General features: G+C 49.3%; 1 protein-coding gene across 4 annotated transcripts; it reads left to right on the top strand.

Annotated features, from left to right (window-relative positions):
- Positions 1–446: 446 nt before the first annotated feature.
- MOV10 (Mov10 RNA helicase) lies at positions 447–27,013 on the top strand. 4 transcript variants are annotated; one of them, XM_068964405.1, is made up of 21 exons: positions 643–653; positions 13,460–13,543; positions 16,267–16,470; positions 16,753–16,988; positions 17,176–17,434; positions 18,723–18,857; positions 19,476–19,644; positions 20,627–20,781; positions 21,047–21,223; positions 21,331–21,478; positions 22,141–22,299; positions 22,545–22,648; positions 22,792–22,889; positions 22,979–23,195; positions 24,316–24,433; positions 24,639–24,830; positions 25,048–25,122; positions 25,978–26,103; positions 26,184–26,272; positions 26,651–26,772; positions 26,862–27,013. In XM_068964405.1, the coding sequence occupies exons 2-21, from the start codon at positions 13,485–13,487 to the stop codon at positions 26,951–26,953; spliced, it is 2,934 nt and encodes a 977-aa protein (XP_068820506.1). In that variant the 5' UTR covers positions 643–653; positions 13,460–13,484; the 3' UTR covers positions 26,954–27,013. The 4 variants fall into 4 exon arrangements, with proteins under 4 accessions (XP_068820505.1, XP_068820504.1, XP_068820507.1 ...); XM_068964404.1 differs by lacking the exon at positions 13,460–13,543 and having other exon boundaries at positions 447–653; positions 16,267–16,440; XM_068964403.1 differs by lacking the exon at positions 13,460–13,543 and having other exon boundaries at positions 447–653.
- The last annotated feature ends 424 nt before the right edge of the window (positions 27,014–27,437 follow it).

The following is a 27,437-nucleotide window of genomic DNA, read 5'->3' as shown; positions in this document are numbered from 1 at the left end:
GTCCCAGGCTGTCTGGGGGAGGTGTTGGATGAGCTGCCCCAGTCCAGCTGCAGCCGACCCAGGTCCCAGTCCCTGCCCTTTGCTCCCCTGCTTTTCAATAAGTCGCGAAGCCCTGCTAAGTGGGCGTGGGAGTTGTCCAAACTGAGGCTAGGAAGTCCTCCCGGACTGTTCAGGGGGCCCCAGGCGATAGCCACGTTCAGTCTCTGGCTGAAAGCCAGGGGAGGGAGCTTGGGGTAAGGGGAGGGCCCTGAGGGAGGGGTCAGACTCCTTAGCAAAGAGTTAATAGGAAGAGGGGGAGGGGATAGGACGAAGAGACCGAAGGGAAGGCTCAGGTAGGACAAGAACCCAGGAGGGAAACCTGGTCGGGGGAGAAGGGATCCAGCCGGATCTGGGGTCGGAGTTGGGGCTTTCTACCCTACAGCACCCTCACCCTAAAACCGCCAACTTCCAGCCGCGGCGGCGACTTTCAGTTTCATTTCTACGAACCCTCCTGCCTGGGCCGCAGTCGCCGCCGCGATGCCCAGTAAGTTCAGCTGCCGGCAGCTCCGGGAGACGGGCCAGAGATTCGAGAATTTCCTGGTCGATCGGGGACAGGACAGGGAGACAGATCGCGAGCGGCTGAGGACCATTTATAACCAGGACTTCAAGACCAGGTACGGGCCGGCCCACTCCCCGGCCCCGAAACGCGGGCCCAGCTTACCGCCGCTACCCCCGCGGTGGGGCCACCCTTCCCGCCCCGGGGCGCGGGAGAACGGCAGCTCCCCCAGTGGCTCCGGCGGGTCCCAGGGCCGCGCAGCGCCCCCTCCTGCGCGGTGCCCACGCCCCGCCCGCGCCGCCAGCGCCGCCGGCGCCGCCAGCATCCCACCCGCTCTGCCCCTGCCGGGCCCCTGCGCCGAGTCCGGCGGAGAACCTCCCCCACAGCCTGCTCCCCCGGCGGCGGCGCTGGACATGTCTGGGGGAGCCGGGTGCTGCGCCCACGCGCCTCTCGCGGGGGTTGGGGGCTGACGGTGGGAAGCGCTCGGCGTGGGGGAAGGGAGCTCGGGAGGGAGCCCAGGCTTTGCAGAAGAGCGGGGAACGAGCTTCCTGCTGGGGGCTGCCCACCCTGGCGCGAGCTTTGCGAGGACCTCCGCCCCTTCATTGAGAGGCTGCTTCCTCGGGGGTTCACTATTCCACAGAGCTGAAGAGACCCAGTGTAGGAAGGAGAGTCTCAGGGAGCTCGGGGAAGAAGGAAAGGGCACCAACTGCGTACGTACCAAACCTCCATTAGCACCTGTGGCTTCTCCATGGAGACCCGCGGGGGGCCGGTCTCCTCGAGGCCCCTTCTCATCCTGTGGCTGAAGGCTGTTTGGTCCTTCTTTCCTTTTCCCATTCAAGTGAAAAGCAAAGAGACTTCTCCCTGTCAAGCCACGGAATTGTGCTTCAAAAAACACCTCTATCAACAGGCTGCAGTCTTGGGGTCTTGGGCCGAAGACCAAGAAACAGTTTAACAGGGATAAACGTAAAGACTTAAATAAATACTGGGTGGTGGGAATTGAGGCTTACTCACAGAAGTCTTGAAAAAGACCTTGGGTTTCAGTAGACCAAAAGGCGGGTATGGCTGCTTAAAGAGCCGAAGAAGTGTTAGACTGTGTTTATAGAAGTGTGGTTTGGGGTGGGGGGCAGGAGGTAAGTGACTTTCCAGGTTTACCGGATCATTTCTGGAATATTGTTTTCAGTACTGAGTGTCACGTTTTAAGAGGGGCATTTAATGGGTTTGAGTAGCACCTGAAGGAGCAAAGACGCTGACCTGTTTTATGTCCCCACACTGTGCTGGACACTGTGGGGAATATAATAATGCCAGGGGAGCAGGAGAGGCTGTGATAAACATACAGTGTGCTGTAATAAATAGTAAAATAGCATGAGGACTGTAATACAGATAATAAGAAAAATGCTGGAGGAAAAATAAAAAGAGAACAATTACCATTGAGTCACACCATCAATACTGCACATCCATGAATTCACCTGTGTCCAAAAAAAATAGGTACAACGCGACTGAACAAAAGTCGACTACTTCTTTTGGCTCTGTTAAAGAGACTATCATTCTTAATGCTTGTTTAGATGGTGAGGAAGACTGTTGGAGACTATTACAGTAGGTACTGCCATGGGAGGAGCTCTTGCTCAATCTCTCAATATAGCAAAGACAGCTGGGATTTATAGCCAACAGCAGAGTGAGGGGTTCTTAAATGAAGAATCACTCAGAGACAGCATTAAGGGTTTGGGGGTGGGGCAATGTTAAAGCCTAAGGCAGAAGAGGGTTCAGAGGGGCCTGACTGAAGTTTCTTCAAGGAGAGTCTTTGTCATTTCTACATCAAAGTTAGACAATATGTTCCAAAACTGGGGGGGAAACAGGCTTTGTCAGATAGCCACAAACAGGCATATAGGAAACCACATATACCATACATTATGAGTGAATCTAAGGGATTTCAAAATAATTTTTTTAGTATATACTTGTTTTTAGGCAACTAAGATACAACTCCCCTGTAGTTATTAGGGAATTCGATGGAGAGGGTGGCATTGACCTTGTCCTTTGCTTTGAAGGCTAGATAGCATTTTAGTACTTGGAGGAGGAGGAAAGGCTTCTATGTTGATTCATTCTTTTTGTGAAACCCAGTCAACGAAATGGAGAAATGTTGGCCTTGCAAAGAGAAAAATTGGAGAGGACAAGGTAGTTATTGGTGAATATTTTAAAGACTGTCCTGAGGGGAAAGGATTATGCTTTGGTGTCATTCCAGAAGGCAGAGCTGGGTTCACTCAACATGGCCCCTCGGGGAATTCCTTGGTGACCTAGTAGTTAGGATTCCAGGCTTTCACCACACTTGCTCGGTTTTGGTCCCTGGTTGCTTAAGTGAGATGCCACAGACTGAGTGAATTAAGTGACATAGCCAAAAAAAAAAAAACCCACCAGGTGGAAGAGATTTCTGTTCTGATTAGAGGGAACTTTCTTATGCTATGACCTCAACCCTCATCCACCCAATGGAAGTTTATTGCTTCTTCTCTGGGCTCTCATTGCTCCTTCTTCGAAGCCTGGTTATAGCTGGATGACACCCTACCTTGTGTTAGAGCTAGCGTCTCTCCACCAGAGAGACTCTCCACTGTAGAGCCTCTGAACACAGGGACAAGCCTTTCATCATGTTGGAGCTTTCCCTCAGTCTCCAGCGTAGAGCCTTGTATGTATTAGATGCTCAATAAATGCTTCCCAGAATCTAAAAGAGTTAGTAAGTAGAGTTGATCTACAAGGGAAGAGGTTGTAGGGAGCTATAGCAAGTCACCCTGTATCAGGAGTTCTGGGCACTTCCTCCACTGAGAAGAATAGGTCCCTTCAAGCTATTAATCGGTTATTTTATAATTTTATGAAGTACCCTGCTCTCAACTCTTACTAACTTTTCCCACCTCTTGTTATTCATTTGGCAAATATATTTAATGGGGGCTCTACCATTTGCCTGTGCCCTGGTTCCTGCCTCTAAAGAGTGTAGGCTGGTAGGGAGTGGCAGATGTATAGATAAACATGTCATTCTGAGCTTCAGGAGCCTGGATTGTGTTTCCATAGCTGGAGTTCAAATTCTGACTCTGCCACTTACTAGTTGCATTTGATTTAACCACGTATCTAAATTTCCCTAACTGTTAAGTGTGTAAAATACTGCCTTTCTCTCAGTTGTGTGAGGCCAAAATAAAATATCATAGGTAAGCCATTTCCCTTGGGTAACAGAGTGCATGGGCTTTGGAAGTGGCAGCTATCATTAACATTGCTGGTTAGGAGTCCATTATGGAATAAGCATTGGCCTCATGAAAAAGTTTCTGAGAGATGATTCCTGCCTTGGGCAAGAGGCTCATTCTTTTATTTAACAAATATTGACTGAATGCCTTCTATGAGCAAAGCAAAACTGTGAGTTGCTGTAGATACACAGAAGGAACCTAACTAAGGAAGAAGGAGGCAATTAAAGACAAATACTTAAAAAAAAAAAAAAAAAAACACTTATTTAACAACTGTTCTGATAACTGCTTGTGAGAAAAAGCCCAGGATGTTCAAGACTATGACTTGGAGACCTGACGAGTCTAGGAACCAGAAGTTTCTGGAGAAAGTGATGTTTGAGCAGAATCTCGAATGATAAATGGAGTTAGCAGATGTAAGACAAGGGGAGGGCAGTTCAGGCCGTTGGAGGAAGTAGCGCCTCCAAGGCTGGGGGTGAACTCCTGTGAACAGGTGACATGAGGTCAGAGGGAGGCAGGGGCTGGATTGGGTGGGCCATTGTAGGCCATGGGGAGGTGATGTGGGGTTTTTGTTTTTAATCTTAACAGAAACAGGAAAGCACAAAAAGTTGCAAAGTAGGACACTGAGAGAATCAGTGTTTTTAGAAAGCTCATTCTGGACCTCTATCCACAGTAAAAGTTTACATTTTACTTTCAGTCACTTAGTTCAGTTGCTTGGTCATGTCTGACTCTTTGCAACCCCATGGACTGCAGCACGCCAGGCTTCCCTGTCTTTCACTATCTCCCGGAGTTTGTTCAAACTCCTGTCCATTGAGTCGGTGATGCCATCCAACCACCTCATCCTCTGTCGTCCCCTTTTCCTCCTGCTTTCAATCTTTCCCAGCATCAGGGTCTTTCCCAATGAGTCAGCTCTTCACATCTGGTGGCCAAAGTATTGGAGTTCAACATCAGTCCTTCCAATGAATATTCAGGACTGATTTCCTTTACGATTGACTGGGTGGACCTCCTTGCTGTCCAAGGGACTCTCTAGAGTCTTCTGCAACACCACCGTTCAAAAGCATCAATTCTTCATCACTCAGCTTTTATAGTCCAACTCTCACATCCGTATATGACTGCTGGCAAAACCATAGCTTTGACTAGATGGACCTTTGTTGGCACAGTAATGTCTCTGCTTTTTAATATGGGGTCTGGTATATACAGCTTTCACAGAACAGTATGTATCCTTAAAACAAAGCTTAGCCTCATTCCCTACCTTCTGATATTTTTTATTCTAGTTTACTTCAATTGTACAAAAGCCTTGGTCTGGTCTTTACCCATTGAGAGTTGCAATCCAGTTTGTAAAACATAGAACTAGAAGTCCCGTTAAGATCACTTCTTAGGTAGCTAGTCAGACAAGAGCAGGTCCTGCCCCATTCTGGACAGGGCCATCTTTCCCCCTCCCCCCATACCTGGACACTGGTGACCAGAACACACCCAGACATCCTCCCTTTTTTCGTTAGGAACCTCTAAGTTTCCAGCCAGTTTCAGGACCAAGCAAGATGTCAGGAACACAGTAGGGCTTTTCAAACCACCATCACCAGTTGGCTCAGGTGCACCCAGGCCTAAGAGGTGACTCAGTAATCCAAGGTTCATTATGCTATCTTTATAATAAATCAGCATTGCAATTTTTTGTACCTCCCCCTCCCCCCTGTAGGTTTTGCTTGGGTGCTTATGGGTAAGCACCTGCACAGGAGAAAAGTTAAATAACCTAAAGCTGTCAATCAGTTTGTCAGTCAGATAACTCAGGACACCAGGAAGGACTTTCCACCCTTCTACCCTGCCCTCACTGCGGGGCTGCTTCTGGTTCCCAGACAGCCGACTCTCCTCTCTTCTCAAGAGTATACTTTTGCTTCACCTAAAAACTCCTGCTGCTTGAAACTGCTTTGTGTCTCTCAGTTGAATTCTTTGCCTCGAGAGGCCAAGAACTGAGGAATGGCTGTTCTGCCAGTAACAATCTGATATTGTATTTTGAAATACCATTCCTCAGGCTAGTAGGCTTTCCTGAACCAGGTCTAAAAAATTAGTCATCTTCCACCTAACAAACAACGGGGACCAGGGTCAGGGCGTTACACACCCAGGATATCCAACTGTGGCAGAAAAGTCTGGAGGGGGAGTGTGGTGGTACAATAGCTGGGATGGCTGAGCTGCCATTTGGAATGGGTGTGGGGTAGGGACCTGTTCTTCAGTTTCTTCCCTAAAATGGAATGATAATAGTTGCTGCCTCAAAGGGTTGTTGTGAGGAGTAAACGAGATAATGCAAGTAGCTTCTTAGGACAGCACATAGTAAGTGCTTAATAAACGTTTTCTGTTTTTGTTGATGTGTCGTTTTTAATGTTGGAGCGATCAGGAGAGCCATATTAAAGGGTTAGACTTAGTCCTGTAGTCTGTGGAGTCATAAGTTGGGGGAAATGATCTGATTTGTGTTTGGTGATAACTCCTGTGGACTCTAGAGCTTCCCTGGTGGCTCAGATGGTAAAGAATCTGCTTGCAGTGCAGGAGACCCAGGCTTGATCCCTGGGTCACGAAGATACCCTGGAGAAGGGAATGGCAACCCACTGCAGTATTCTTGCCTAAGAAATCCCATGGCTACAGTCCATGGAGTTGCAAAGGAGTTGACATGACTGAGTGACTAACACTTTCACTTTCACTTCCTGCTGACTCCTAAGGGATGGACCATTAGAGAGGTGTGGAGTCAGAAGCAGGAGGAACAGTTCATAGGGCTTGGGAAAATGATGAGATCATCAAGCAGTTCACAGAGGAAATATGAATGACTAATAAACAGAAGGAAAGATACTTGATTATGGTCGTGATCAGGGAAATGAAAATGTAAACAAAGTGCCATTCATTTGAGCAAGCTCCGGGAGCTGGTGGTGGACAGAGAGGCCTGGCTTGCTACAGTTCATGGGGTCGCAAAGAGTCAGACACAGCTGAGCAGCTGAACTGAACTGAACCATTCATTTGCTTATCAGATTGTCAAAAATTTAAAGGATTGAAGGTTTCTGATGTTAGGGTCTAGGAAAGGGATTTTCTCAAATTCTTTTCAGTGAGAATGTAAGTTTGTACAACTTGTTTAGAGGACAATTTGGCAGAACTTATCAAAGTAAAGGGGGCTTCCCAGCTGTCTCAGCGGGAAAGAATCTGCTTGCCAACGCAGGAGCCACAGGAGACCTGGGTCTGATACCTGGGCTCGGAAGATCCTCTGGAGGAGGAAATGGCAATCCACTCTAGTATTCTGACTTGGAAAATTCCATAGATAGAGGAGCCTGGCAGGCTACAGTCCATGGGGTCCCAAAGAGTCAGACACAACTAAGCGACTAATAACATCAATACTGTTTCTTATGTGAATACAAATCTCGAGGACTTTGCTGGTGGTCCAGTGGTTGACCACAGTTTAAATGCAGGGGCGCACACACATCAAAGTAAAGCTTCATTCTCTTTGACCCAGAGGGATGGTTATTGTAACATTTGAAACAGCCAAAAATTGTTGGCAACCTAGCTATCTATTGCTGAACAAATAGTTAAACCCATCACAGTGCATTCATACTGTGCTATCCTTTGCCACCATTCAAAAGAGCTAGGTGGCTTGGTAAAATGTCATGGTGTCCATGATGGTGAAAGAAGCCTGTTGCAGAATAGTATGTGTAGCACACACAAAAAATATGTGTACTTAAAATATATATATATATAATGCAAGGAAAAGAGCCTGGAGAAGTATACATCCAACAGTTAAAGTGAAAGTGTTAGTCGCTGAATCGTGTCTGACTCTTTGACACCCCATGGACAGTAGCTCGCCAGGCTCCTCTGTCCATGAATTCTCCAGGCAAGAATACTGGAGTGGGTAGCCATTCCCTTCTACAGAAGGTCTTCCCAACCCAGGGACCAAACCCAGGTCTCCCGCTTTGCAAGCAGATTCTTTACTGTCAAACAGTTAAGCAGGTAGTTGAGAGTGAAAGAGTGGGAACCCTTAATGTTTTGTCAGGTAATGAAGGCAAAAGGAAAAGGGGTGGCAAAGGACGAGATGATTAGATAGCATCATCAACCCAATGGACATGAATCTGAACAAACTCCAGGAGATAGTGAAGGACAGGGGAGCCTGGCATGCTGCAATCCTTCAGGGTCGCAGAGTCAGACACAACTTTGAAACTGAGCACACAGGTACCCCCCATATCAGCATCCCACCTACATTGCCACATTTTGTTCCACACTAAGGTATCTCAGATCAATTAGGGTATTTTTGTTATTGTTTTATTTTAAAAGGATCATGTTTTATACATTTTCCATCTCCTGATTTTCTTACTCATCAATACATCATGGAAATGACTCCTAATTGTCTGGTATATTCTAATTGCATTATTGGGTTTTTTCCTCAACATCTTATTATGACAAATTTCAAACATAATGAAAAGTTGAAATAATGTGACATTTAACAACCATATACCCTTGTTACTGAACACAAATTGGTGTGCCCCACGCATGCTGCTACTGCTAAGTCGCGTCAGTCGTGTCCAACTCCATGCAACCCCATAGACGGAAGCCCACCAGATTCCCCCGTCCCTGGGATTCTCCAGGCAAGAACACTGGAGTGGGTTGCCATTTCCTTCTCCAATGCATGAAAGTGAGAAGTGCCCCACGCATATATGACACCAAATAGACCAAACTGTCAGTCAGGAGCAGAGAAAGTGTTATTACGGGGCCAAGCAAAGAAAACAGATGATTAAGGCAGCTCCCTGAGGGTTTTCTAGGAAAAGTTGTTATAGGCAAAATTTGGAATGAGGGCTGCAGGGTGTGTGACTTTCTTCTGATTGGTTGGTGGTGAGGTAACAGGGTGGGGCTCCGGGAATATTGTGCTCTGCCTGAAATTACTGTCATCCACCTGGGTGGTGGCCTTAGTTCCTAGCATGCAAAGCTATTGTTATGTGTATTCCTTGAGGAGGAAATAGGACCCTGCCCCAAGGCTGCACTATTGTTTCTTGACTGCAAACCCCCCACATCCCCCTTCCCCACCTTGTTTCTGTATTTCCCTCTGTTCCCTGATTAGCAGCTGTTTGCATCTGCCCCTTGGAACTCTGGGAAGGTCAAGGAGGTGGAATGAAGTCTATTTCTACAAAGAAGCAGTAAGGGACACAGATAGGCTTTTGTGCCCTGGAGGGCCCCCACAGGGTCATGCTTGGTTTCACCTCACCTGGATTTCTTTTTTTTTTTTGAATTGCACTGAATTTTAATTGAAAACATTTAAACAGCCTGGCTACTTATAATGAATTATAAAACTTTGATAGTTAAATTGTACTATCATTTATGAAGCTTCTATCCTTCATTATTTTGTAGACCTGAAAGGAACTTTGCATACTTGTGTTTTCAGTTCTCCATTTCAGAGGAAGTTTGTGAAGACAAGGTCCAAACTATTTATAAATTAAAACCCAACAGAGAAATGAAATAGAGGGAGAACAAAATCTATACACAGCTGAGCATAGGTGTTTTTTAAGCTCGTGTTTTGTATAGGAAAAGGTAAGAACTAAAAAATGTAAAGTGATGCATTTTCAAAAACAGCTAGCTTTGAGTGACAGCTTGTGGGTGTAACAGCCATAAGGAACTGTTAGCCATGCAAAACTGGAAAGCTGACAAACAAAGGGAAGGTGGGATGCCTAGGCTTTCTCACCCAGGGTTCATTCTATTGGTGAATTCAAAACATAAGGGTTTCACGTGGGCTCACCCAATTGGTGAATTCAAAACATAAACGAAACGGAAAGAGGTGCACAGGAAAGGAGGAAACAAGATGTCAGGGAGGGGCCAGCCCATAAAGGGGGAAAGAACAAACCTAGGTGACTTCCGGGAAGATTATTCACCGCATAGTACTCCAGTGAGAAACTGGGAGAGGGGCTTGCATGCTAGGATAACTTTATGTAAGGACTGTGGGTGTGCCTGCTCATCAGACACCTGATTTTGCAAGACCACAAAGCTTCGCTTTCTGCTATACCTCATGTCTCCGAGTGCATTCTTGAGTTTGGCTGGTGAGCATGTTTCTCAAAACAAAAGCAAGTGCAGTAGTAAAAACTGAGTCATGAAGATCCCAATCAGAGGCACTTTTAGCACGCCTCTTTTCTTTCCCCTGGTTTCTTCTATGATTGAGTCTTGAACCAGGTATCCACTTGAGGGGGTGCTGGCGATAAATAGGCCACGGAGGAAGTGTCAGCAAATCTGGCCGTAACTGTAGACAGTCCACCCTAACTGTTCAGCCAGGTACCTGTAGATAAATCCAACTATTGCAGGAAAAAAAGAAAATTCCCTGGAACATCTGTTGGGCTAGCTTCTGGCCCTTGTAATGCATTTGCAGAGGCAGCAAGCACGGATGCTCCAACAAGTCTGGCTCTGAAGGCGGGTGGCAGAGTGAGGGCAGCCAAGACTCAGAGTCGGTAGGGTCCGAGGTCAGCTTCTGAGCACAGCTCTGCGGCCCTGCAGAGCAGGGCGTTGCAATGGCCACTCATCTAGATTTCTTAATTAGTATTTGACACTTGCCTGCCCATCCATCTGTCTTGCTATATTTATCTTGCACCATGTGGGCATGTGAGGATCTTAGTTCCCTGACCAGGGGTGAACTAGTGCCCCCTGCAGTGAAACTGTGGAGTCTTAACCATTGAACCAACAGGGATGTCCCCATCTAGCTATCTTAAATTTTTTTGATGCATTTCATAATAAGTTACAGATACCAGCACAGTTCACCCCTGAACACTTCAGCATGATTGTTGTTATTACAACAATTGATCTAAGAGTTCAAAATTTGTTTACAATGGGGTATTTTTTTTTGGACCACTCCGCACAGCTTGTGGGATCTTAGTGCCCAGAACAGGGACTGAACCCACTCTGTAGGCAGTAAGAAGGCAAAATCCTAACCACTGGACCGCCAGGGAATTCACATGTTTACCTCCTTTTTTTTTTTTAAGTAAAATTTACCTACAGTGAAATAGACAAGATTTCAAGTGTCGCATTCTGTGAGTTTTAATGAATCCATATACCTGTGTGCAACACTCTATCAAGATATAAAACATAACATCACCCCAAAAAGTTCCTTCATCTCCTGTCCTATTTAGTTCTCACCTTTACCCACCCAAAATCCACTGCTCTGATCTATTTTTTTTTTTTTTGAGATACTATCCATTCTAGAACTTTATTTAATGGAATCAGATAGTATGTACTCTTTTATGTAAGGCGTCTTTTGTTCGGCATAACGTGTTTGAGATTCACACATGTTATTCTCTGTATCAGTGGTTTCTTTTTACCGCCAATATTTTACTGCCAACTCTTTTGGTATTCTTTTACCACCAATATTTCTTATGGGCTTTCCTGGTGGCTCAGTGATAAGGAATCAGCCTGCCAAGCAGGAGACTTGAATTCAATCCATGGGTCAGGAAGTTTCCCTGGAGAAGGAAATGGCAACCCATTCCAGTATTCTTGCCTGAAGAATCCCCACGGACAGAGGAGTCTGGCGGGCTACAGTCCATGAGGTTGCAAAGAGTTGGACTTAGCAACTAAACAACAACAACAGTATATCTTATATGAATATAAATCACAGGGACTTCTCTGGCAGTCCAGTGGTTAAGACTCCACACTTGCAATGCAAAGGGCTTGGGTTAGATCCTTGGTCCAGGACCCACATGCAGCTAGCTTGGCCAAGGTGAGGGGGGGTGCGGAATATATATATATATGCACCCATGCATGCTAAGTCGCTTCCATCATGTCTGACTCTTGGTGACCCTATGGACTGTATAGCCTGCCAGGCTCCTCTGTCCATGGGATTCTCCAGGCACGAATACTGGAGTGGGTTGCCGTGCTGACCCAGGAATTAAACCCCATAGCTCATACATTGTAGGCAGATTCTTTACGGCTAAGCCAACATGGAAACATATGTGTGTGTTTGTGTATGTATATATATATATCAGTTTTATTCAAAATAGCCCCAAACTGAAAACAGTGACCTTGAAACCCTGATATATATACATGTCCTAGAAACTGTGATCTTGGGCAGATTGCTTAACCTCTTTTTTGGTAGTTGGCAGCAAAGTCTTCTTTAGACTGGTCTTGTGGTGTGACCTTGCCTGCGGTTGGACTGTCCAAATTTGTGCAATACATATAACCTGACACTTGATATTCCGGGCCATCACACAGCATTGCTGGCAGCCAGAGGTTCAGTGTTTGCATTGTTAACCTGTTTCGTGTATAAAATAACGGTCTGGAATTGCTTGATACTTCTTCACCCATTCTCCCAGCAAGTCCTTATTGAATAATTACCAGTGGTAGGTCTACTCTAGATGTTATAGTCATGTTACATTTTTTATGAATTTTTATTTCATGAACAATATAATAATATTTTTATTAAAAAGTCAGAGTATTATGTTTGGCTTTACAAGAAACCATCAGACCTTTTTCTAAAGTGATTGTACCATTTTATAGTCCATCCAACAATGCACGAGCATTCTGGTGTTTTTGTATCCTTGTCAACATTTGGTGTTGACAACCTTTTACGTTTTAGTCTTTCAAATGGATGTGATGCAATCTTTTAAATAGCTGTCTGATATTCTGTGGTATGAGTGTTTACAGCTTATTCAGCTATCTCCCTTTGGATGGACATTTGTTTTTAATTCTTGGCCAATGTGAAGGACTTTACAATAGGCCTCCTTGCACATATGTTCTTATATGTTGTTATGTTTATTTTCCATGGATACATTCCCATGAGTTAAAGGATACCTCCATATCAAATGTTAGGAGATGTTGCTGGATTGTTTTCCAAATGGCTGTAATATTTCCCCCTTCTACCAGCAATGTATGAGAGTTTTCTTTCCCACATAGTAATACCTGTTGTGACTGTCTTCTTTTTTGTCAGTCTCATGGAAACAAAATGATACTTCATTTTTACTTTAATTTGCATTTCTCTATTTTTGGAGTATCTTTTCATACCCCTGATCAGAGTTTGCTCTTTAAGTTGAATATTCTGTTTTTCTATTGAATTGTTCATCTTTTTTCCTCTTGAAACGCAAATGACTAGATGTATAATGCAAGAATTGGTGCTTTTTTCCAACAAGTATGTACTAAGTTTGTGATTTTAAAAAAAAGTTGTTGTTGTTTTTTTTTAAATTTTTATGAATGTCACCTTAAACCAAGTGAACTTGGATAGTGGTAATAGATATGAAGAATAATTTGAAAGCTGTTGATACTTAGGTGGTAGTACCTTTCTCCTAGAGGAGGGCATGGCAACCTACTCCAGTATTCTTGCCTGGAGGATCCCTTGGAGAGAGGAGCCTGGCAGGCTACAGTCAGTGAGGTTGCAAAGAGTCAGACACATGTAAAGTGACTTAGCACACAGGTATAGCACCTATCATAGACGCTGCAAAGCTTGCAGAGTTCCTCCTGCTGACGTCAATGCAGAAGCTTCCAAAGATGGAAGATTTCACCTTAAAATTGTACTTTGGGTTTCTCTTAAAAGCCAGATCTGGCCATCTTGGGCCTGGTGACCTCTTTCTAGAGATGAGTAGCGTTTCCTCCTTTTAGACGGGATTTGTACTCCTGGCTTTGCTCAGTCCCCTCAGGGTCCTGTTTTCTCTCTACCACTAAGCTGAGAGCTCCAGGGTGTTTCAGGGCACATGAGCTTTTGTTTATTTAGACTTGTTGTTTATTCCCTTAGTCGCATCTGGCTCTTCTGTGACCCCATGGACTGTGACCCACCAGACTCCTCTGTCCACAGGATTTTCCAGGCAAGAATACTGGAGTGGGTTGCCATTTCATTCAGGGGATCTTTCCAACCCAGGGATCAAACCCGTGTTTCCTGCATTGCAGCTGGTTTCTTTACCACTGAGCCACCAGGGAAGCCCCTGGTTAGAGTAGTAGATCATAGAATATTCACGTAAGAAGGATATGGGTAATCCTTCTTATACTAATGACTCAAAAGTAGGACCTGAGATGGCTGCAGGTATCAAATATACCTGTGGAGTCTGGCATCTGTTGGCATTTGAGTGTGTGCCGATTCATGGAACTTAGTGACTCACTGACCAAGTTACCAGGGTTGATTTCAATCCCTTTGCCTCAGCCCCTCAGCAGCAGTTGAGCCTGATACCTGATTGTGAGCCTTCCTCCTGATTCTCTTCCCTCTCCAGGAACTTCCTGCTCTGTTTTCTATTCCTCCCTGGGTTGTGCTAACCTCAGTGGTTCTCAGACGACTCACTCCCTGGGAAGATCCTGAACACTTCCATATTTGTAAATGCTATTGACGTCTCCTTATTATTAGGTTCTGCTTTGCTTTGGCCTGAGTCCTCAGCTTCTGATTCATGGAGCTAGCTGCCTGTGGACCATGGGGGTATCAGATGGACCATGTCCAGATCCATACGTCCCTCCAGCCTCCCCCTCCTCCTGTGTCTCCCTCCTATCTCAGGAATAGTCCCTGAAGCCAAGCCACTGCTTTCGGTATTGTCCTTGACTCCTCCCTCTTCCCAGCCTACGTTTGCTCTCCTGTCCGAAACCAAAATCTGCTAATTTTTTATTCTAAATATCAGATCTGTCTCCTCTTCCATCCTGACCACTGCCTTGTTCGGACCCTTGTCAACTTTGAATTGGACGGTTGCAATGGCCTTCTTCTAACTGGTCTCCCTGCCTACAGTCTTGCCTCCAGCAAATCCATCCTCCATTCCTGATGCCTGGGTGATCTGAAATGCAAATATGATCTTGCCACTCCCCTGCTTAAAACCCACCAACATGGGGTGGTTGTGTAACCACAGTGTAGCCTCTGGTGCAGGCTGGAAGTAAGTTACTACTCTTAACTACTACTGCTGCTACTAGTACTACTATTACTACTAATAGGATACTAATAATAGTAGCTAACATTTCTTGAGCATTTTCTGTTGTGTTTTCACATGATTTAGTATCTTTTTTAAGACAAATGAGAGCCAATTCAAAGTTTTCTGAATGGTATCACTCACTTGCATGGGGGGAGGGAGAGGGGCAGAGTTATAGGCAGAGGGCACCAGGGAAATGTCCATAACCATGAATGATCTTATTTTGTGCTGGTGAGCCTTAATAGTTCAACAGAGATGGCCATGGTTCCTAGGAACTAGGATTTGCTTTCATTCCCCTCAAAGCATGGAGGGAGGGTGGTCAGCTGTCCAGAGCGTGAATGTGTCTGTGACGTGTCACATTTGAGGTTGTCCTCTGGCCCTTAAGTGCCAGTAAAGGAGGAGAGCTGCTGGCCTTCAGGGTCAGGTGCAGGCTTCATGGCTTGGCATGCAAAACTATGCGAGACCTGGTCCCTGCCCACCTCTGCTGCCTCCTGCCAATCCCTCCTTGCACTCTTCACTCTAGTACAACCAGACTGGATGTGATACTAATCATAGTGCACCTTACTGAGATCTTATGTGCCAAGCACTGGGCTAGGTGGACACCACAGTGTCGGTCTCCCTGTGGTCCACACAACCACCCCGGGCGATAGGTCTGCTGTTACCCCCATTTTATAGAGGAGCAAAGTGAGGCTCTGCGAGGTACAGTGACCCAAGGTGACCCAGCTAGTGTCAGAGAGGCTGGTCCCCCCAGCTTCCCCCACTCACGCCCCCACACTTCGGCTCACACTCTGTGCTCCATCCTGCGCCTGAATGACACCCATTCATCCTTCAGGACTCAATTCTGACGCTGTTTCCTGGGGAAGCCGCCAAGTCTGAGCTCCTCCCCTCTGAGCTCCAGGCAGGGGCTGGAATTATGTGTTCCCTCCGTGCTCCTCAAGGCCTCTTTGAACCTCCAGCCTCTAGCACAGTGTCTGGCACATAACAGGTCTCTGTAAGTGTTTGTCGAGTTGACTAAACTGAAATCCAGGCACTGAACCTTGGGGTTATTGTCCTTCTGACCAGTTTTCCCTGTCTTCACCTTCTCTAGGCCCAAACAAGCTATTTGATCTCTGGAGAAGGATCCTTTCCCTTCCTGCTTGGGTTCTACCTGCACCCTCTGACTTCGGGGGGACACTGCTGTCTGATCAGCCACCTTGCCCACATACCCTGGACACCTGCACTCTCTGCCCCCTCTCACTCCACCAGCGGGCTGGACCTGGGATCCACTCCCCACCACCACCCTACCAATCAGCTTCTTCGGCTTCCCCCTCTGCCTTAACTCTTTCTGCTTCAGTGTTTATATCTTTTCTGTCCCAAATTGCCCCCACCCTGCCCTAGCTCTTCATTTCTTACTCTCTTCCCTTAGTCCTCCATCTCAACAGCCCACCATTGGACTTTTCTCCTCAGAAGTGCAACCTCCACCACCTGCTGCTTATTTAAAACAATCGTATTTAGTCTTGGGGAGGGTCCCCTTGCCTTCCCTGAAAACATTAAGAAGTCCTGCCGTCCCGGCCCGAGTCTCTGTCCCCAGCCCCATCCTGTCCCGCACAGAGTGGCTCTCAGACGCCCTCCCCAGCTTGCCACCCCCTGGCCCTCACTCCCCAGTCTCCTCTGCTCCCGGCAGCTTTGGGACCCCTGCCCCTGGCTTCTCCTCCATGCTGTATGGAATGAAGATTGCCAATCTGGCCTACGTCACCAAGACCCGAGTCAGGTTCTTCGGGCTCGACCGCTGGGCCGACGTGTGGTTCCCAGAAAAGAGGAGAATGAAGCCGGGGCTGGAAATGAGCAAACACCACAGGTCACTGCTAGCCACTATCTTTCATGACAGGTGTGCTTGTGTGTGACAGGGTGTGCAAGAGGGGCCTGGGCGTGTGGGAAACCGTGTGACTGGGGCTTGCCTGGGCTTGGCGGGGGTGGGGTGGGGGCTCCCTCCTGCAAGGACTGAGGGAAGGGCAGGGAAGGAGCTAATTGGCTTGAGTTGAGGGGTGGGTTTCCTGAGCATGGCTGGCACTTGGCCATCCTCCCCATTCTGTGACTTTCCCGAGGGCAACCCCCAGTCCTGTCTGCTCCTGCTGCAGCCCTGCCCGCCCTTGACTCCCGCTCTCCCCAGGGCTGAGTATATGCATGGGAAACATGGGGTGAATGTGGAAGTCCAGGGGCCCCACGAAGCCCGAGATGGACAGCTCCTTATCCGCCTGGATTTGAACCGCAAGGAGGTGCTGACCCTCAGGCTTCGGAATGGAGGAACCCAGCCTGTCACCCTCACCCACCTCTTCCCATTCTGCCGGACCCCCCAGTTTTCCTTCTGCAATGGAGACCGGGAGCTGCCCTGCCTCCTGGGCCCAGGTGAGTGGGCTCTCAAAGAGCCTCTGGTGGCCGGAGGCCTGCCCTAGGAGGGTCTGTTGCTTCGAGAATGTGCTGTTGCAGGCTGGTGGGGCTTGCCTTGGGTAGGGGCTATCTGGGGGATGTCAAGGTTGGGATGCTCCTGGGCAGCTCCCTCCCCAACCCGACTCACTTAGCTGTCTTCTCCTAGGTGAATGCTATGAGCTCCATGTTCACTGTAAGACCAGCTTTGTGGGCTACTTCCCAGCCACAGTGCTCTGGGAGCTGCTGGGCCCTGGAGAGCCAGGCTCAGAAGGAGCTGGCACGTTCTACATCGCCCGCTTCTTAGCCGCCGTGGCCCACAGTCCCCTGGCAGCACAGCTGAAACCCACAACTCCCTTCAAGCGGACCCAGGTCGCTCGCAACCCTGTGGTGACCAGCCGGATAGAGGAAGGAGAGAGACCCGACCGGTAAGTCCTCCGTCCGGCCCAGTTCAGGCTGGGGGGCCCTCCCCACATCACCGTGTGGGCCCCTTTCCTGATGGTGAGTTCTTAACTCCTCCAGACCTCAGAGCCCTTTTCTAAGAAGAAAAGCGGATATGAGGACAGTGTGGAAGTTTCAAGTATTTTTGACTGTATGATGGATTATCAGACAGCTGGGGTGGTCGTGTTTCTCTCTCTTCCTCTCCCCCTCTCCATCATAACAGCTTTCATACTACACAATTCATTCCTTTAAAGTGTACAATCTGTGATTTCCTTAGCATATTCACAGTTAGGCCCTACCATCGTCACAATCCATTTTGGAACATTTCATCACCCCCAAAAGGAGCCCATACCCTTTAGTTGTCACCCGTTTTGTGCCCCGGCCCCCTCGCCTCCTAGCCCTCACCAACCACTCATGTACTTCTTTCAATTTCCCTCTTCTGGACATGTCATGTGAATGGAATCATAGGTGTAGACATCTCTTTTTAATATGTCCAGGTGTTCACAAAATACTGAGCTATAAAAGCAAACTGTGAGACCACTGTGCTCTTTCTGCTACAAATATATGTATAGGGGAATTCCTTGAGGGTCCAGTGGTTAGAACTTCAAGCTTTCACTGCAGGGGGCACAAGTTCTATCCCTCATAGGCAACTAAGATCCCACAAACCATGCAGGGCAGCCAAGAAGTTAATTAATTTATTGGCTAATTAATTTAAAATATATTTGTATAATACATATTGACAAAGAAAAATGTCTGGAAGGCTACATATCAAAAAGTTAACAGTGGTTATCCCTGGATGGTAAGCATGTTTGTTTATTTACCCATTTATTTATTAATTACCTATTTTCTGATTTTTTTTTCTCTAATGAACATGTATTGTTTGTATATGTATATGTATATAGATAACCTCACAGCTTGTGGGATCCTAGTTCCCCAACTAGGAATCAAAGACAGACCCCCTCTGCCATGGAAGTATAGGGTCCTAACCACTGGACTGCCAGGGAATTCCATATAGTATATATATATATTTTTTGTTTTTTTTTCTTTTAATGCTTTCAAGTATCATGCTTTCTAAAAATGAAAATGGTCCAGCCTTGGCATGAGCAGCCTCGTGAGACAATGAGTCCTCTCTTCTAGGGCAAAGGCTGCTGACCCCTTTCAGCAATAGTATCGAAGCGGGGCTTTGTGCCTAGCCCAGGGAAGGGCCTTCTCAGAGTCTTTGAAGGCGAAGGGTCTCTGTGTTTGTAATAGCTTTTCTTGTCCCCCCTCCTGCAGTGCTAAGAACTATGACCTGGAGTTCAGTTTGCCACTGGGAACATACTACCCACCCCTCCGCCTCAGACAGCTGCTCCCCATCCTTCTTCGGGGAACAAGTATTTTCACTGCCCCGAAGGAGATTGCTGAGATCAAGTAAGTACCATCCGTCTGCACCCTTCACACTGCTTTATATGTTTCTTCTTTGCTCACTTCTTATTTCTGCCCCATGCCTCTGTCCTCAGCCTCCCATGCTCAGTTCATTCATCCCCTGACTGGCCAACACACCATGTGTCAGGCTGCATTCAAGGTGAATCACTCACATGAAGGCCCTGACATTGTAGCTGGGGAAAGTGAGCATTTCTCATCTTATGTAGTGATGAGGACTATGAAGAACTAACCAACGTTAAAGCAGGGTAAGGGGTGGGCTATGCTGTTCTGCAGAGGACAGCTAGTCCTGGCCTCTTCGAGGAGGTGACATTTGAGCAGAGAATGACATTTGAATGAGGTGAGGGTGCGAGTCATGGGAGGATCTTTGAGAGAGAGTGTTTCCGGCTCCAGGATCCACAATGCAGGTCTGAGGTTGGCGGGCAGGGACTCTCTTCTTAGAGGCTTCTGACCCCCATCTGCTTCTCTGCTCTTCTAGTCTCTCCTGATTCCTGACGTTTTCATAGTCTCAGGGCTGCAGGGGGAGAGGTGCTCCGGGACATGGGGTTTGCCTGACCCATCCTGTTCCTATCCCTCCCCTCCCATCTCCCCACCCGTCACTGCCAGGGCCCAGCTTCAGACAGCCCTGAAGTGGAGGAACTATGAGGTGAAGCTCCGGCTGCTGCTGCACCTGGAGGAGCTGCAGATGGAGCATGACATCCGGCACTATGACCTGGAGTCAGTGCCCATGACCTGGGACCCCATAGACCGGAACCCCCGTCTGCTCACCTTGGAGGTCAGGGCCTGGGTTGGTAGTAGGGAGGATGGACTCAAGTTAGCCATCCCACAGACTGTGGGTAGAACAAAAGGATAACGACGCTGTTCCTGTCCCAGAGGGCTCAGCAAGGAGCAGAATAGGCATCTAGGCCCCCGAAAGAGGCATCAGAGCAGGGTAATAGGGAAGAGGGGGGTTTTAGCCCAGACTTGGCTATCACTTGGCTCTGTAACCTTGGGCAAGTCTTTCGCTATCTCTGGGCCTTAGTTCGCTCACCTGAAAAGCATGGAGCTGAACTAGATGATTCGTGTTCTTTTTTGTTTATCTGTTTGGGGTTTTTTTGGCTGCACTGGATCTTCACTGCAGTGTGCAGGCTTTTCTTGTTGCAGCGTGCAGGCTTAGTTGCCCTGCAGCATGTGAGATCCTCGTTCCCCCCACTGGGGATCGAACCCGAGTCCCCTGCATTGGAAGGTAGATTCTTAACCACTAGACCACCAGGGAAGTCTGGAAGATAATTCTTAGAGACCTCTCCAGCTCTCAGATGTTGAATGTGTATACATAAGTCCAGAATTGCACACGAGAACGGATTCCTGCACCCATGTTCTGAGAAAGGCACCAAGTGAGAAGAGACAGCAAGTAAGGACGATCAGGGAATGTTTCCTGCAGAAACTGAGTTTTGAACAAGGTTTTAAAGGCAGAGTAGAAACTGAACTGGCCAAGAGGGCAGCTGGACTTACTGGGAAGCTGACCCCTGGCTCTTGAAATCGTGCCCTGGAGGGTTGCCAGGACTCCTGGACTCAGCATCTCTGAGCAGCTTGGGCAAACTTGTCCCTTCCCCATCTCCCCTGATTCTTGCCCTGCCTGGTGGAAGAGGAAAGAAGCAAAGCTCCCTGAACCCCAGGGTAGATGTGGCTCGTCAGATCTTGTGTTTCAGGAGGGGGTCTCAGTGGGCCCTCCACTGGTCATCTTGGGCTAGAAGCTTGCTGGTGCTTTTGCTTCCTAGGTTCCTGGGGTAGCTGAGAGCCGCCCCTCAGTGCTGCGGGGTGACCACCTATTTGCCCTTTTGTCCTCTGAGACATATCACGAGGACGCTGTCACCTATAAGGGCTTTGTGCACAAGGTGGAATTGGACCGGGTCAAGCTGAGTTTTTCCACCAGGTAGGTGTTGAGGGAACCCTGAGCTGTAGGAACGTCTACAGATGGCCCAAAGGCCAAGGGAGGAGGGTGTTTCTCACCACAGTGAGTGGGACCCCAGGGACAGACCAGGGGGCGACCCTGAGGTGCCTCAGCAGCTTCCTTTCCTAGAGAATTGCTTGGAGGTCTGGGAAAGGGTGTGGGCTTGGGGTAGATGGAGAGAGTCCTGGCCTTTTATTGCCCACCCCTCCTTATTGGAATGCTTCCCCTTTTTTTTCCCTTGCCAAAGCCTCCTGAGCCGCTTTGTGGATGGGATGACTTTCAAGGTGAACTTCACTTTCAACCGCCAGCCCCTGCGGGTGCAGCACCGTGCCCTGGAGCTGACAGGGCGCTGGCCACTTGGGCCCATGCTCTTCCCTGTGGCCTCTCGTGGAGTCCCGCTGCTGCCCTCGGATGTGAAGCTCAAGTGAGACTGTGGGCAGGGGGTCCAGGCCACTTGAAGTATGGGTGCAGGGGATGCGGTCAGGGAGGCTTCTGGGACTCAACAACATCGTGTTTGTGGCACTTTGCCAGGCTGTACGACCGGAGTCTGGAGTCAAACCCGGAGCAGCTGCAGGCCATGAAGCACATCGTTATGGGCACCACCCGCCCCGCCCCCTACATCATCTTTGGGCCTCCGGGGACTGGCAAGACTGTCACCCTAGTGGAAGCCATCAAGCAGGTGGGGCCTGAGCCTGTGGCCTACACTCTGAGTCCCCCTGGAACCAAGCAGCTGGCCCCAGGTTCTGCTTCCTTCCAGCTCCCCAAACACACTCCCCTGAGCTGGCACCGAGGGCCAGTGTGGCTCTGAGCACTGTGTGCACGTTGAGTATTGCACTACTCCACACTGCAGTTCGTGTCTTAGTCATGATTGCTGTGTTCAGTCGCTCAGTCGTGTAAGACTCTGTGACCCCCTGGACTGCAGCACACCAAGCTTCCCTATCCTTCACCGTCTCCCAGAGCTTGCTCAAACTTGTGTCCATTGGTCAGTGATGCCATCCAACCATCTCATCCTCTGTCGTCCCCTTCTCCTGCCTTCTGTCTTTCCCAGCATCAGGGTCTTTTCCAATGAATCAGCTCTTCGCCTCAGGTGGCCAAAGTGTTGGAGCTTCAGCATCAGTCATGGTAGCCTTTTATATTTACTGCAGCAGTTTTCTAGCATAAAGTCCTGCTTGGACTGCAGTGGGCTGGGGATCAGAACTTGCCTTTTTAGTCACTCCCTCCCCTAGCAATGGGAGAGAGATGCCACACTGCGCCAGCCTGAGTCACAACCACACTTCTGTGCACCACCCCCCACCTGGAGACCAGAAGCCGCTTCCCACACTGTGCTTATCCCCACCCCAGGTGGTGAAGCACTTGCCCAAAGCCCATATCCTGGCCTGCGCTCCGTCCAACTCAGGGGCTGACCTCCTCTGTCAGCGCCTCCGGGTCCACCTACCCAGCTCCATCTACCGCCTCCTGGCCCCCAGCAGGGATATCCACCTGGTCCCTGAGGACATCAAGGTACCTAGGGAAGGCAAGCGGCCAACGGACAGTGGGTGCTGCTCTGGGTCAGGAAACCAGGAGACCCTCATTCTGAGATACTCACTGTGTGACCTTGGGTGGGTCAGGTGCCCTCTCTGGGTTTTAGTTTCAGTTGTGTGTAAAGTGAGAGAAAATAAATAAAATTGCCTGGGGGCCCTGGAGCCAGAGTGAGGGTGAAATCGGCGGTGAAGCCAAGCTGACTCCTTTCCCTGCCCAACCCTCAGCCCTGTTGTAACTGGGATGCAAAGAACGGCGATTTTGTATTTCCTTCCAAGAAGAAGCTGCAGGAATATCGCGTCTTGATTACCACGCTCATCACTGCCAGCAGGTGGGAAGTGTGTGTGTGTGCATCTCTTAATATTGTGTTAGTAAAGAGGTAGCAGGCTGGGGAGTTGAGGGGAGGGCTGGCCTAGGTGAGCATTCAGGTTTGACAGTCTGGGTGTGACCCCTGCCTGGCCTGACACCTCCCAGGTTGGTCTCGGCCCAGTTTCCCATCGATCACTTCACACACATCTTCATCGACGAGGCTGGCCATGCCATGGAGCCAGAGAGCCTGGTGGCCATAGCAGGTGAGGGGTTTTGAGGGGGCTGCAAGTATGCCCCATATGATGTCAGGCCCCACCATATGCCTTTCTCCCCATCACTCCCCACTTTCCAGGGTTGATGGAAGTCAAAGAAACAGACAACCCAGGAGGGCAGCTGGTGCTGGCAGGGGACCCTCGGCAGCTGGGGCCTGTGCTGCGCTGCCCGCTGGCCCAGAAGCACGGGCTGGGGTACTCACTGCTGGAGCGGCTGCTCACCTTCAATGGCCTATACAAGAAGGGCCCGGATGGCTATAACCCCCAGTTCATAACCAAGCTACTGCGCAACTACAGGTACCCCACACCCTCCGCCAGCCCAGCTGTAGCCTCCATCCCACAGTCCTGTTGCTCAGAGACTATACAGAGCAAAAAGACTGTAAACTGGAAGGTCTCCTCTGCAGTCCCATCACTGCTGTTTGTAGATAGTGTGACTTAGCAAGTGCCCTCACTCTAGAGCAGTTCGCCTATTTGTATATCAGGGGATGGTCAGTGGTTCCCAGACACTGAAATATGTCTGAGGCAGGTCCCGGGTGAAGTTTCTAGGCAATCCAAGGAGAAATGAGAATAATACAGACAATTAATGATTATTCAAGTTAAAGAGCTGTATACTTCCTTTAGTCAGAGAATTCTTGCATCTGAAATGCTCAGTTGAGTTCCTAGGTGGGAACTAGTTCCTTAGATGAGTCCACTAAGAATGCAAATAAATGTTAGCTGTTGTGTTAGTACTGCTTGTATTTTTGGATTTTTTTTTTTTTTTTTTTTTAGTTCTACCAGTTTAATGCTACCAACCCATCTCCCTCCACCTTCATGCACACACGCTCAGTCATGTAACCCCATGGACTGCAGCCCGCCAGGCTCCTCTGTCCATGGACTTTTCCAAGCAAGAATACTGGAGTGGGTTGCCATTTCCTTCTCCATATTTTTGGATTTAAACACATTATCTCATCCAGTAATGGTGATAGTCAGTGATATGTGTTTTTGTATTATCCTTCCTTGGCAAAATTGAGACTTGAGAGTGGGTCCCTAATTTCTTGGTGTTTTCTTTTAAATTTGAAATCTGTGGATTGGATGCTTTCTGGAGCCACATTTGGTTCTGCTTTCTGTGGTTAACTGTGCATGTGTTAGTTGCTCAGTCATGTCCGACTCTTTGCGACCCCATGAGCTGCAGCCCACCAGGCTCCTCTCTCTGTGGGATTCCCCAGGCAAGAATACTGGAGAGGGTTGCCATTTCATGCTCCAGGGTATCTTCCCGACCCAGGGATTGAACCCAGGTCTCTTAGTGCCCAGCTGCAAAAGCTGTAACTGAATGAGTCTGCTATGCAGTGGGCAGGACAGGATAGTGTGTGAGTGGGTGGAGGGGTGCCTGCCCCTGTCTGGTCTTGCTCTTCCTTCCTCCTCCTCCTCCTCCTCCTAGGTCTCACCCCACCATCCTGGACGTTCCTAACCGGCTGTATTACGATGGGGAGCTGCAGGCCTGTGCGGATGTTGTTGACCGAGAGCGCTTCTGCCGCTGGGAGGGTCTGCCTCGACAGGTGAGGCTGAGCGGGGCTGGGGCTCAGGCTCCCCACACCTGTACCCCAGCCTCCCTCTTACCGAGGGTCTGGGTAGCAGGAGTCTCTGAGTGGAAGGCACAAGCCCTGCCCTTAGTTACCTGGGATCCCCCATTCCCTGGAAGGGTTTGGGGGTGGAAGGGAAGGGAGTCAGGGAGGTCCAACTGAAGGTTTCCCCTGTGTCCAGGATTTTCCAATCATCTTTCACGGTGTAATGGGCAAGGATGAGCGTGAGGGCAACAGCCCGTCCTTCTTCAACCCAGAAGAGGCTGCCACAGTGACTTCCTACCTGAAGCAGCTCCTGGCCCCCTCCTCCAAGAAGGGCAAAGCCCGTCTGAGCCCCCGAAATGTGGGCGTCATCTCCCCATACCGGAAGCAGGTCAGGCCCTCAGTTCCCATCAAGGGAACATTCCCATACCTAGCCAGACCGCTAGGCAGAGGCTCCAGCTCAGGCCTCTCTGCTGGCCCCATATCTCAGAAGAGCTCAGAGGTCAGTTGTACCTCCTCTTTGCCCCCCAGCTCCCTGGCCTCCTGCCTGGCTCCCTCTTGTGCTGGGGTAATGGCAGGAGAGAAAGGCACCTGTCCCCATCTTCCAGGTGGAAAAAATCCGTTATTGCATCACCAAACTTGACAAGCAGCTTCGGGGACTAGACGACATCAAGGACTTGAAGGTGACCCTCACCACTGTTTCACACTCCCCCCCTGACTTCTGTTTCCCTCGCTACCCCACTTCCAGACACCTCCTTGGGTCCCTGCCCTACTGCTCCTGGGACAGCCCCAGTCCCTGCCCCACCCTCGCTGCCTGAGACAGACTTGGGCTTTCCCCTGGCTTCTCACTGCTGGAGATCCCAAGTTGTAGGTCTGGGCTGGGGCCAGGAAGCCTGTGTGTTTAGCAGTTACCCCGAAGGATTCTTAGGATCAGGCTGATTTAAAGTCTCTACCCTAAGGATAAAGTCCAGTCTCCCTAGCCAGCCCGACCTGTCGTGTGATGATGTCTCCACTCACCTCTCTCCCCGAGTCAGTTGACAGCTAGCTCTACTCTTTCTCAGATAAGAATCACCTGGAGAGCTTTTAGTGCTGCCAGGGCCAGGGTTCCACCCAACCAATTAACACAGCTATCTGGGGGCAGAGCCAGGGCAGCTGTTCTTTATGGCTCCTCAGGTGATCTGCGATCTGCGCAGCCAGGGTTGAAAATGGGTACTTTATAGGAATTAGAGGCCTCTCCGGTGGAAATTCTGATTCAGGCGGTCTGGGTTAGGGCCTAGAGTTACTTAAACAAGTGCTGAGTGAAAGTCTGAAAAACTCTGCTGAGTTAGTGTTCTTTGGAATCCTGTTTTCTTTGCTTAGAAGCCTTTCCAGTTCCCACCACTAACTGGATTCACTTTTCAGGTTTCAGCTAGCACAGCATAGTCCTGTCCTCCTTCCTGGCTCCCTCCACTGTGACAACTGTCCTCAGGCTCTGGCAGGCGGGGCTGGTTCCTGGGTCCCCTGCTGAGTGCCCCGGGCCCTGCCTCCCTCCCCTCTAGGTGGGCTCTGTGGAAGAGTTTCAAGGCCAGGAACGCAGCGTCATCCTCATCTCCACCGTTCGGAGCAGCCAGAGCTTTGTGCAGCTGGATCTGGACTTTAACCTGGGTTTCCTCAAGAACCCCAAGGTTGGAGGGCTGGTGGGCTGGTGGGTACTCCTCCCAGGGGACCCTTCCCTGCTGTGACCCCCACCACCTCTTCTCTCCAGAGGTTCAATGTGGCAGTAACTCGGGCCAAGGCTTTGCTCATCGTGGTGGGCAACCCGCTCCTGCTGGGCCACGACCCCGACTGGAAAGTGTGAGCATCCCACCCTCCGTCCCTCTTGATGGCTACAAGCTTTGTTCAGTCACTAAGTTGTGTCCGATTCTTTGAGACCCCCTGGACTGCAGCACACCAGGCTTCCCTGTCCTTCACTATTTCCCAGAGTCTGCTCAAACTCATGTCCACTGAGTCAGTAACACCACCCCCTAGCCTAGGAGAGCTGTAGTTTTATGAAGCACCCTTGGGGCTCAGGTAATCTTCCCATCTGTTTTATCTTAACATCTCCATTTGCCAAGGTTAAGCAACTTGCCCCCAGGCATAGGCCAGTGTGCAGGACCCAGGCTGGGCCTCCAGCCTCTGCAGGCACTCGGTCAGCCCTGTGCAGCTGTGTATGAATGCTTCTGTACCCCACAGATTCCTGGAGTTCTGTAAAGAAAACGGGGGGTATACTGGGTGCCCCTTCCCTGCCAAACTGGACCTGCAGCAGGGGCAGAACTTACTCCAAGGTCTGAGCAAACTCAGCCCCTCTACCTCAGGTATGGCTGGGCCAGGGTGGGCCAGAAGAGGGGCAGTACTGAGGGATGAGGTAAGTGACTAAGACAAAGCTCACCCCCTCTCTTTCTAGGACCCAAAAATCACGACTACCTCCCCCAGGAGCGGGAGGGTGAAGGGGGCCTGTCCCTGCAAGTGGAGCCGGAGTGGAGAAATGAGCTCTGAGCACCGCCCACCTGACCCCGTCCCCTGCTGCTCACAACAGGCTGCTAACAATTGGGGGAAGGGGGAGGAAGTACCACTGAAAAAAAAAAAAATGTTATTCTTTGCCAAAGTCTCTTGTCTCCTCAACCAGGCCCCAGCTTTCTAAACTCCCAAGATGACCCCAGAGGGGAAGGTGGAACTGTCACACCCTGCCCAAGGCCAAACCCACCCCCCTTCCAGGGGAGGAAAGCCAGTGGGAGGCGACAGAAGCCACCCACAGGCTTCTAAGTTTAGCCTGTTCTCCAGACCACTCCCCTCACCCGCCTCCAAGGCCCAGAGCCAGGAATGACCTCATCCTTTTCTCCAAGACTCCACCCTGCGGGCTGGGAGTCCTGCTTTTGCAAACCTGGGGCTGGCCCCTGGTGAGCACCTCAAGAGAGATGGGACTCCAGGCTCACAGCTAAGACAGGGACCTGAAGAGAAAGACAGGAAGACAGACACACAC

Source organism: Capricornis sumatraensis, chromosome 2, assembly GCF_032405125.1.
Source record: "Capricornis sumatraensis isolate serow.1 chromosome 2, serow.2, whole genome shotgun sequence".
Taxonomy (NCBI): Eukaryota; Metazoa; Chordata; class Mammalia; order Artiodactyla; family Bovidae; genus Capricornis; species Capricornis sumatraensis.
This window is presented reverse-complemented; position numbering and strand designations above follow the sequence as displayed.

Bases quoted from the DNA above. Each gene is read 5' to 3' on its own strand.
- MOV10 (XM_068964403.1), top strand. From the start codon at position 517: ATGCCCAGTAAGTTCAGCTGCCGGCAGCTCCGGGAGACGGGCCAGAGA. The intron at 654-16,266 runs GTACGGGCCGGC...TGCTCCCGGCAG, and splicing joins AACCAGGACTTCAAGACCAG to CTTTGGGACCCCTGCCCCTG. The intron at 22,890-22,978 runs GTGAGGGGTTTT...CCCACTTTCCAG, and splicing joins GAGCCTGGTGGCCATAGCAG to GGTTGATGGAAGTCAAAGAA.